This window comes from Lepidochelys olivacea (assembly GCF_965140295.1).
Source record: "Lepidochelys olivacea isolate rLepOli2 genome assembly, chromosome: 10".
In the NCBI taxonomy this organism is placed as follows: Eukaryota; Metazoa; Chordata; order Testudines; family Cheloniidae; genus Lepidochelys; species Lepidochelys olivacea.
This window is the reverse complement of record NC_140420.1, coordinates 54,546,910-54,558,897: the sequence shown is the minus strand read 5'-3', so window position 1 is coordinate 54,558,897 and position 11,988 is coordinate 54,546,910. Positions and strand designations below refer to the sequence as shown.

Here is an 11,988-nt window from a genome sequence, read left to right as displayed (position 1 = left end):
AAATTAAGCAAAGTCTTATGGTCTAGTTTGATTTTGAACAGTGCCTTAAAGGTTTATTGGAATTCCACATTTATCTCAAAATTAGAACATTTTTTCAGATAGTTAATTTTTTTTTTTAAAGCAAATTCACTCTGGGACATTCAAATGAAGCTGTGTTGTTCTTTCAGGCTCACACATCACCAGTAACAAGGAGTCACAAACAGAATCCAGCTCAGAATCTCATAGCTATGTTGATTTTACAGGATTGACAGGAGTTTGGTGCAGTAAGAACTTATCACTGAAGAAAGCATGAAATGCACAAGAGTCAAATTTATTGATTAAGAAAGTGCCATTGGACTGCACTTTGAGTTACATACCACCACAATGGAGAATAAACTTTAAATCTGATCATGCAGCTAAAGCAGCCAGACTATATAAAGGGCTAAATTGCCAGAAAACTGTTTTGTTAATTCTTATTAAAAGGCACACAAGAAGTGATGGCCCTCCTACACCGAAACAAGAACCATCAATGTACAAAATGTACAGTCTTCTCAATTCCTGAATGGCATACAACCACTGGTAGATGCAAAAATTTTCTGCACTGTTAGAATCACAAACAATCCCCATGACATAAAACCAATTTCTACATTCGCTACAATTATTTTTAAGAGCTACTGATTTTATGTAGCACAGCAGTGTCAAGTAGACAAAACTGCAGAGCGAGACCAAAAGATAATTAATATGATTCATTTAGCCAATGAGCAAACTCTCAATAGCTACCCCTTGAAGAAAGCAGTGCACTTTCACCTGAAAATTCAGCTGTGTTGGCTACAACTTTATCACCACAGTTCAGTTACATCTGAGACACTAGTTTCTTAAACATGTACTCCAGCGGGTTCCCTCTCCAGGTCATGACAAACTTCCCTCTACAGTTCTAAAAAGTCATGACATAGCTCCTGGTGCTTGAGTCAAATTATTTTCCTTATAAGGTTTAGTCTCTGTTACATGTTGAAACTGGACACTAACAAATCAGTGTCTCCTAATTAATTAAGTGATCAATGTTTCTAATAGACAGTAAATATCAAACATTTGGAAGAAAGTTACATGATTGGAGCTAGACATTCCTATCAATAAGGGCAGGTACATTTTGAACACGGCCTTTTCCATAGGAGTATTTCCCTTCTGGAGAACCTAACTCAGTCAAAATATTTCTCAATATAGACTGCAGAACAGAAGACTATATACAAAGGGAAGGTTTTGTAAGAGTAACAACCAGCAGAGAATACTTTGTGTGGAGTAAAAAGATAAGAACAATCAAGGTTAATGAGAGAAAACTGGAAAGAGCCCGCTTTAACGTGAAAATAAAAGATAATTAGAAATTAAAAAGAATAGGGGAAATTAAGAAATGAGAAACTCACGTCCATGCAGTTCCTAACGTGGCACTTTCAGATGATGCTCTTTAAGAGACTGTATACACTGCATTGACATTTAAAATCCCAAATACCATGAGCAAGTTTTCCTCTCACTACATGTGTGGAGTATGCTGTGTATCAGCTGACAACTGTTCTTTACCTCAGAGGTTGCTGCATTTCAGTGGGCAAGGAATCCCTGTGTGTACACATTTTATGAGACATTTGGATAAACTTGAAAGATATTACTTAAGTATGTAACATGAACAGGGTTTGAATATTTGCTCAAGATGCAAAAGTTTAGAAGTTATTCTATAAAAGAACTTCTCAGATCTATTAACTAGGCAGGAGGAGAGAGATGATTGCAACTGGATTCTTATCAGCAATATTCTATTCACTGATGATTTAAGAAGCAGGTATTTTTAAGGACCATGTAACACAATTGTAAGTCATTTACAAGAAGAATTTCAAGCCCTGCATAAGATATTGTCTGCAAAATACATGCTGATTTAAGGGAAGATCAAATTTTGGATCAACTAAACTTCAGTATCTCTTTAAACATTCATTCAGATTAAACAGTCAAGATAGACAAAACAGTCTAAGTGAAGCTTCATGCATGAAAGCACTATCATCTAGAAGCTACAAGAACATGAAACTAACAACAGGAGTAATAAGCAGCATCAGTTTGAAGGAAGTCAGAATACTGCTGACTCGCGAATTAGCTACAGAATAATTTGACACATTTTGCTCACAAATGCTTACAAAGCAGAAAAAGAGAGAGCCCACTACTACAATTTCTGCTTATGCAGTTTCTAAACAAAAATCTTCAGTACATGATCCCTAACCTGCTGCTCTAACAGTGTTGGACCCACTATGTTATTTTATCTCCTAACGTACTTCCTTAACAAAGCACCTCAACCTATATTTTTATTTCAGTAATAGAAGAACAAATTAAAATTAAACTTAGCTATGTTTAGTATGCCTTGATAATGCAGTTCACGCTCAGTCAAAGTTTTAAGGAAAGACTGGGGGGAAAAAACAATTTTTCTCTGGTTCTCACCCACTCCTCCCCACAAGCAGCCACAAGTACTTCTTTTCTTCTTGGAACAGTGAGCTTCGTTTTCTTTCAATACCTGTCCATCACTTTACCTGTATAATTAATTGAAGCTTGATCTCTTAGAAACTAAGTTTGCTATATAGATAGCTACAGTAATGAAGGTCAGACAACTTCCAAGAGATGAAATTCACATCACATGGCTGGTGTGCAGTTCTGCTCCCTTACAAGAGCCAAAGTTTGGCTTTTCAGTGACTTTCATATTCCAGGTGTCCCAAAGCACACAAATTTGGATGTCAAAACCAGATTTTCTGCACAGGAAAGTATCATTAAAATCCAATTCTTACTCTTTTGATAGAGGCAGTAGCAGCATTAATGTTTCAAAATTAAATATACAATTGTTATTTGAAGGTCCATTTCTAGAATCTATGGACAAAAACACTTGGCCACTGACACGGTAACAATATATCAGTTTGTTTCATAGTTTGGAGTATCAGTAAATCAGCTATAGATTGAGTCTTCACATCCTATCCATTACCATCTCATTGTTTGAGGCAGGTCCTTTAGATCAGGGTTCAAATAAACTAGCAAACCAATATAGTAAAGTTTGCCTTCCTACTGCCCTTGCTTAACCTGGTTTGTGGTTAAGTAGCTCAGATCAATAGAACTAGAGATTGGACACCTATCCAAGTACTAAAAAACAAAAAACCTTGATACAGAGATTGTGTCCTTCCTCTCTTTGGAATCTATACCACAGTTGGTTCTATAGTTAAAACTAGAGACCATCAGAAGTCATAAGATTCACAAGCAAACAGCAGTTGTTTGTACAAAATTAAGAGTGTGGTACAAGGAAGAGGACTTTATACATTCAGTCCTGGATCAGCATAGGATCACTTGGAAGTAGTGGTAGCTTTAAAGTACATCTTCTGAACCAATATGGCTAGAACTAAATATTGTATAACAGAAACTAGACAGTCTCATCTTTCCACATGTATAGAGCATTCATTTCTAGCCCTAGCAAGCCCTAATGATCTTAGTCACTACCTTGTCAACAACTTGATGCTAAAGGATTATGCATCATGTTGGATGGAGTTCAGTCTTTCAGATCAGTAAATCCATTCCATTCTAACACTAGCAGTGATTTTAAAGTGACTTCACAGCAAGACAGGATGTGTGGTGGATTAACAGTAATGGCTTCAGGTGTAGTAAGTTTTTCTAAGTACTGGCCCTGGACCAATGATCAGATAAAAAGTTCTATTTGCGGTTTAGAAAAATTGTTAACTTTTAGTTCCAATCTCTTTTGATCACTTATACTATCTAGAAAACACTGCTTTACATTTTTCCACAGCATGTAAGAGAGAACATTAAGTTAGTTATCTTACCAGCTAAGCATGAAATTTCAGTTCAAGTTGCCTTTAAAATTTATAAACTTTTTGTAACGACAACAACATCATTTTCAGCTTTGGTAACACTTTCAGAAGAACTGTGATTAGAAAGAAGAGGAGTACTTGTGGCACCTTAGAGACTAACCAACTTATTTGAGCATAAGCTTTCGTGAGCTACAGCTCACTTCATCGGACGCATACTGTGGAAAATACAGAAGATATTCTTATACATACAAACTATGAAAAAATGGGGTGTTTACCACTACAAAAAGTTCTTTCTCCCCCCACCCCACTCTCCTGCTGGTAACAGCTTATCTAAAGTGAAAAGAAAAGGAGTACTTGTGGCACCTTAGAGACTAAGGTGCCACAAGTACTCCTTTTCTTTTTGCAAATACAGACTAACACGGCTGTTACTCTGAAACTTATCTAAAGTGATCACTCTCCTTACAATGTGTATGATAATCAAGGTGGGCCATTACCAGCACAAATCCAGGGTTTAACAAGAACGTGGGGGTGGGGGGGGTGTAGGTAGGACAAAACAAGAGGAAATAGGTTACCTTGCATAATGACTTGTAAGGAGAGTGATCACTTTAGATAAGCTGTTACCAGCAGGAGAGTGGGGTGGGAGGAGAGAAAACCTTTTGTAGTGGTAAACACCCATTTTTTCGTGGTTTGTATGTATAAGAACATCTTCTGTATTTTCCACAGTATACATCCGATGAAGTGAGCTGTAGCTCGCAAAAGGCTTATGCTCAAATAAATTTGTTAGTCTCTAAGGTGCCACAAGTACTCCTGTTCTTTTTGTGAATACAGACTAACATGGCTGTTACTCTGAAACCTGTGACTAGAAAAATAGCATTTCCAAATTCAACCAAGTGGCAGAGAGTTACCTAAATTAAAACACCATTATATGTTTTACTGCACCTGAGCAAAACCCTGTTTGAATTGCTTGTAAGTTTGTGACATGAGGTAAAAAAAAAATGAAATAACCATTAATCTTTATCAAGTACTAACTACCTGTTAAGTTTCAAGTCCTTCCCACCCTTCAGAAAGTAATAAAAATGCCTTGCTTCATAAGCATCTTGTAACTCTAAAAATAGCTTTCACTGATGAGGAAATTGCATTAAATTCCATTTCGTAATAGCAATACTGAACTCTAGGTAATGCACTGTACAGCAGTTATTGCTTTAAGTTGGGTAAAGGCACTTTGGCTTTGTGCCTCAGAATATAGCCCAAGGCGTTATAATCATCTTGAAGCTCACCACCTAGAATGTCTTATTGCTTAATAAACCAGTCATTTAAGGTGGCTAACAAGAACACAGCTGTGCAATTAACAGACTTGGCACCAGATTAAGCACAGATATGCTGGAAGAGATGGAGTTGTTTATGAATTTTATGCTGAAAATACTGTTAGAAGATTAGTAGTAATCACTTTAAATCAACATAATGATCATTAGTGTTTATCAAATCATTAGTACAAAAAACTTCTACTTGGAAAACAGAGGAGAGAGTTGCAAGTTGTATGTACTCACCTACCTTGGTAGTTTCCACTGAAGAAACTTGGGCATAACTGAAAAACATCTTAAGTGTCTGTTTCAGTTGTTAAATACATGTGATAATGCAGCCACTCTGTATCTATAGCCTAACTAAACACAATCATCATTTAAAGAAAGATTTAGAGTTCAGCCAGCAGTTCCTCAACTGTGATCCACCACGATTTGATTCATACATGGTGCTGGGCTCCTCCTCGTTTCCAACTATTAAAATACGCTAGAAGTTAACACTAATTTCTTTCCTCATATTACTTTTTGATGTATGCAACTGTTCTAGTTGGGATACAGTTATTTAATATTCAATGGCAGGGGTAATCCATTAAATCATGAGGGAAGAGAAGGTGGTCCATGAGACTAGTTTCTGAAAAAAATTGGGAAACCTACATTAATACAAGGCCAGTGGAGTTTTGAGCAACTTCTATTGCTGTGCTGTGTAGAGAGCAAGAACGTAAGCATTCAGCTGAAGTTTGAAAAAAATTTAAGTGAATTTAGTATTCCAGGGGCCAATAGATTGAACCTAGCTCACTATTTCCTGTAAGTTAGTGTGGTGTATCCATCTAAATATTCAGAACCTGTTACTATAAAAATTGGGACAGCCAACATTTATCTATTTTAATCTAGCAATAAACCCAGGATTTTATTTTTATTTTTTTGTCAGTTTTGACAAAAATTCTGCCTGCTGCCTGTTGAATTGACCGCATATTAAAGAACACACTCCACACCAATTCAAAATATGATTTTTGTATGTTTCAATCAAACCTACTCACAAGAACAGAGTAAGACTGAGCGGGAGGAACAACTCTGATATCATAATCAAAAAGGCTGACAAAGGAGGTGCTGTCGTTATCATGAATAAGTTGGAATATGAACAAAGAGGCTGCTAGGCAGCTCTCTAACTCTTCTACAGGCCATTATCCTCTGCTCCCACTAAGGATTACCAAAAGAAATTACACCATCTGCTCAAGAAACTCCCTGAAAAAGCACAGGAACAGATCTGTGCAGACACATGCCTAGAACCCCGACCAGGGGCATTCTATCTGCTTCCCAAGATCCATAAACCTGGGAATCCTGGTCGCCCCATCATCTCAGGCATTGGCACCCTGACAGCAGGACTGTCTGGCTATGCAGACTCTCTCCTCAGGCCCTATGCTACCAGCACTCCCAGCTATCTTCGAGACACCACTGACTTCCTGAGGAAACTACAATCCATCGGTGATCTTCCAGAAAACACCCTCCTGGCCACTATGGATGTAGAAGCCCTCTACACCAACATTCCACACAAAGATGGACTACAAGCTGTCAGGAACAGCATCCCCAATAATGTCACAGCAGATCTGGTGGCTGACCTTTGTGACTTTGTCCTCACCCACAACTATTTCATGTTTGGGGACAACGTATACCTTTAAGTCAGCGGCACTGCTATGGGTACCCGCATGGCCCCACAGTATGGTAACATTTTTATGGCTGACTTAGAACGCTTCCTTAGCTCTCGTCCCCTAACACCCCTACTCTACTTGTGCTACATTGATGACATCTTCATCATCTGGACCCATGGAAAAGAAGCCCTTGAGGAACTCCACCATGATTTCAACAATTTCCATCCCATCATCAACCTCAGCCTGGACCAGTCCACACAAGAGATCCACTTCCTGGACACTACGGTGTTAATAAGCGATGGTCACATAACCATCACCCTATACCGGAAACCTACTGACCGCTATACTTACCTACATGCCTCCAGCTTCCATCCAGGAAACACCATACGATCCATTGTCTACAGCCAAGCTCTAAGATACAACCGCATTTGCTCCCATTCCTCAGACAGAGACAAACACCTACAAGATCTCTATCAAGCATTCTTAAAACTACAATACCCACCCGTTGAAGTGAAAAAACAGAACAAACAGAGCCCGAAGAGTACCCAGAAGTCACCTACTACAGGACAGGCCCAACAAAGAAAACAACAGAATGCCACTAGCTGTCACCTTCAGCCCCCAGCTAAAACTGCTCCAGCGCATCATCAAAGATTTAAGACCTATCCTGAAAAATGATCCCTCACTCTCACAGATCTTGGGAGACAGACCAGTTCTCCCTTACAGACAGCCCCCCAACCTGAAGCAAATACTCTCCAGCAACCACACACCACATAACAAAAACACTAACCCAGGAACCTATCCTTGCAACAAAGCCCGATGCCAACTCTGTCCACATATTTATTCAAGTGACACCATCATAGGACCTAATCACATTAGCCATGCTATCAGGGGCTCGTTCATCTGCACATCTACCAATGTGATATATGCCATCATTCACCAGCAATGCCCTTCTGCCATGTACATTGACCAAACCGGATAGTCTCTACGCAAAAGAATAAATGGACACAAATCTGACATCAGGAATCATAACATTAAAAAACCGGTAGGAGAACACTTCAAGCTCTCTGGCCACTCAGTAAAAGATTTAAGGGTGGCAATTTTGCAACAGAAAAGCTTCTAAAACAGATGAGAAACCGCTGAGCTTGAATTAATATGCAAACTAGATACCATTAACTTGGGTTTGAATAAAGACTGGGAGTGGCTGGGTCATTACACATATTGAATTTATTTCCTTAAGTAACCTCACACCTTTCTTATCAACTGTCTAAATGGGCCATCTTGATTATCGCTACAAAAGTTTTTTTCTCCTGCTGATAATAGCTCATCTTAACTAATTAGCCTTTCACAGTTTGTACGGTAACTTCCAACTTACCTGCACGTGTATATCTTACTACATGTTTCATTCTAGGCATCCGATGACGTGGGCTCTAGCCCACGAAAGCTTATGCTCTAATAAGTTTCTTAGTCTCCCATAAGTCCTCCTTTTCTTTTTGCAGAAACAGCCTAACACAGCTGCTACTCTGAAAGCAAAACACAGCTGGGAGGGGGAGGGATAGCTTAGTGGTTTGAGGTTTGGCCTGCTAAACCCAGAGTTGTGAGTTCAATCCTTGAGGGGGCCATTTAGGGATACGGGGCAAAAATTGGGGATTGGTCCTGCTTTGAGCAGTGGGTTGGATTAGATGACCCCCTGAGGTCCCTTCCAACCCTGATATTCTATGAACCTAATTAATGATCTAGTACACATAACTGCTTTGCTTTTGAGATTTTATGTTAGATACCTTATTACTGCAGTTTCATACAGTAGTTTAACGTATACGTTACTGTAAAAGCACATCAAAGGCCAGTTCCTACCTCCAAACTTAGAGAAAGGGCGCCCAACAAAGAGCCTGGGCAGCCCAACTGAACCGTGGCCAAGGCTAGTTACACTTACCAAGTACGACGTTATCCTAAGCCACACGCCGCAGGCCACTGAGCGGCCGGCCAGAGACAGAGCAAACCCCCCCCGCCCCCGCGCCCTGCCCCTGCTCGGGGGATGACCCAAGAACGGGGCCGCCCCCCAACAATGAGCAAGGGACTGCCCAGCCGCCCCAGCACCCCCCGCCTCAGTCACACCCCTCCAGGGGGCACCTCTCTCCTCCCGTCCTCGCCCCCTCCCGCCACGGAGGAGTAGCAAGAGCAACCGGCCTCTCCCGCTCCCCGGCCCCCACCCCCGCCGCCCGGGCAGCCCCTCCTCAGCCACAGCGGCGTCTCCCAGCCCCTTGGGGGCTTCCGCCGCTCCGGCGGCGGGCGCGGGACGTACCGAACGGGGAATAAATCCTTCTTCCAGGCGGCGGCTCCGAGTCGCCCGGGGCAGCGGAGAGACCCCAACGCCTCCCGGCCCCACCACCGCCCTGACCCGGAACCGGATAGGAGGGGCGATGGGAGGAAGCAGAGGCCGGAGAGCGGCGGGTCATAGGGCCCCGCGGGGGGAAACGGCCCGAGGCGTTGCACATGGGGCGCATGCGCAGCGAGTTCCGACCCAACCACCTCGGGCCGCGGGGAGAGCGAGATGGACGCTGCTGTGAAGCGAGGCGCCGAGCCCCGCCAGTGGACGTGCGGGGGCATCGGCCGCCTCGCTACAGGATGGGGCCCCTGGGCGGGCGGCGCTGTGCGTCCCCCTAGCCGGGCAGCTGCCGGAGGAGGGAGGCTGGGCACGCCCCCCAGGGCCCCGTTTGACAGCGGTTGAGGCAATGAACGCCCCAGTGGGCTGCACTGGGAGCTAGGCACCAAACTCCCATTGCAGAGCTGGGCCTCAGCCGCTGGGGTCTCCAGCCCTATCTATAAACAGGGCCCCGCGTCACATGGAGGGGAGGGGCTCCCGTACCCTGCTGGCAGGGGTGCTGGAACCACGTGTAAGTGGGGGTGCTGAGAGCCCTTGAACCAAACTGTAAACCCTGTACAAGCTGGAAACCACTTCAAATCAGGGGGTGCAGCAGCACCCCTAGTTCCAGCACCCATCCATGTATCCCATCCATCCTTCAAATCAGGGGGTGTATCAGTGCCAAGGGCAGGTAGCTAGGAGTCAGGCTGGCTCCAGTCTTCACAGGGATGAAGCCGCTTCTCTCCCATCGAAATCAGGGAGAATGAAGCACCTAAATACCTTGGAGGATCTGGGTCTTGGTGCTCTATTCTCTACCCAAGCCCCAGGGGACTTTGTGACTGAAAAGCAGTAACAAGGCTCAGTGCTTATCATGCCAGTGAGAAATTATTCCCTATACTGCACATCAATTTAATAATAAAATTATAAACATTTACCAAAACGAAAAAAAAAAGCAATGTGTCAATCTTGTACCTCTAGAAGCTGGAGGTTCATATGAGGCTAGTGCTGTCTACCTTCAAGGTGTGGGGCAAGACCCACTTCTTCACAAAAGCATTTTCCAAAGGATGAAGTGTCCCTGCCTTGCCCCTCCAAAAAAGCAAATAAACAAAAATCACCACTGGAAAAAAGAGTAGTGGTCCATGCTCCATTCAGACAAATCTAAATAAATGCACCCACAAAGCATTTTGATGTGTGCTTTAGAAATGTGTGTAATTATTCTCAAAAGAGGACGGGCTCTTTTCCATAGAAAGGAAAAGTTTCTACATATTGATATGTATCAAGGTTATAATTTTTAAAATAGCCACACACTTGGAAAATAAAAAATTAAGATGTTTCAGTGGGTCAGGAGTTGCATCCAGAATGTCCTACTGCATGAAATAATGTTATGCAATTGCATTTTGAGGAAAGGAGAAATACAAATACAGGTGGTTAGCCAAAAAGTCGTCTTCATCATTATCACATTCCTTTCTTGTGGTGGTGGACAGGGGAGACCGGGTCGAGGAAAAGGAAAACTGCTCAATTGGCTGGTGGCTAGAACTGGGTCTGAAAATCAGGATATCTGTATTCTATTCTGCTTCTGGTGCTGACTGTGTTCTTGGGCAAGTCAGTTCAGCTTTCCTATTTGTAAAATCGAGAGAATACCTACATCAGAGATGATATGTGACACTTGTGCCAAAATTATCAAATTTGGGTCCCAAAAGTTGGGCACCTAAATCCTTTCGGTAAATAAGTGGCCTAATTTTTTAGAACTGCAGAGTCTCAATGTATACTTTTGAAGTCAAAGGAACAGGAGGGCACTCAGCACTAAGTCATAGCTAATTTAACTTAAAGTTAACTCACATTTAAAAACTGCCTTGAGATCTTTGGACTTCAACCATTTTAGATGGCTAGCTAAAACACTTATGCCACTGCTATATTAATCATAAACCTTTACAGAAGTTACATTTTTCTGACCACGCACATAGATCCAACTAGGACACTGATCTATTACCACATTATCCTCCACCCTTTCAAAATCTTCCCAGTGAAGTCACGTACCTTGCCCATCATAGACTTTGAGGTAGTCCTCCCACACAGGTCTTTATGCAAGAAAATCATTTTTGTCTGTAGTCTGTGTTCCAGCACAGGTGCAACTGCAGCATTGCTCTCAACAGGATAAAAATGCTAGTGTAAATGGGCTCAGGCATTTTTACCACCATGTCATGAAAACCTGATGAGCTCGCTTCCTTTCACATAAGCAGGTTTTCATAATGTTGGGTAAAAACTCCTGAGCACTGTTTACACTAACGCTTATATCATTTCTAACTGTGCAGCTGCATTGTTGCTAAAAATGGGTACAAACTTTTCTAGGGCAGGTGCAACGGAAGATTCAGATCAACACAATGTCACTCTCTCAGACTATTATACTGTGAGTGGTCAGATTTATAAAGAGCTCAGCACATTGCCACCATATTGCGGCAGCTGCTAACCCAGCCAGTTTCTCTTCACTTCCCCCACCCTAGGTTGCCAAGGCAAGGGTGGAAGGGTGCAAAAAAATGAAGTCTGTTTCAGGGCAAAGAGGAGGGTCAATATAGAACTGGGAATAAACAAGTAAGAATGAGGGGGAGAGATGGAAGAAAGAGGAGGGGGGAATGGATTTAAAGGTGTGGAGGAAGAGAGGAGCAATGAGCAGAGAAAAGTGAGAAAAGGAAAAAAGACAAAGATGAAGAAAAATATGACAGAGCACATAGACAAAAGAAGAGCAATTAATAAGGTAAGGTCCTGAGGGTGGTGACCACATTATCTTATGTGTTTGTACAGAGGTTAGCACCATGGGCCCTAATATATATTGGGGCCTACAGGCACTACCATCATATATATGTTTAGTAATCAAA

At 42.1% G+C, this 11,988-nt stretch overlaps 1 protein-coding gene across 4 annotated transcripts in view; it reads right to left on the bottom strand.

Moving 5' to 3' along the window:
* Window positions 1-9,167, bottom strand: part of BNIP2 (BCL2 interacting protein 2) — a 35,891-nt gene extending 26,724 nt beyond the window's left edge. The window contains exons 1-2 of one of the 4 annotated variants that reach the window (XM_084642333.1): window positions 9,056-9,167; window positions 5,360-5,397 (exon numbers count right to left, since the gene is read on the bottom strand). Coding sequence is in view for 1 of the 4 variants with exons in the window: in XM_084642330.1 (XP_084498456.1) it covers window positions 1,398-1,403 (6 nt within the window). In the remaining 3 variants the exon portion in view is untranslated. Of the gene's footprint in view, window positions 1-1,397; window positions 1,704-5,359; window positions 5,398-9,055 lie in introns of those variants that run through there. The other 3 variants (XM_084642334.1, XM_084642332.1, XM_084642330.1) reach the window with 3 other exon arrangements.
* Window positions 9,168-11,988: the final 2,821 nt, after the last annotated feature.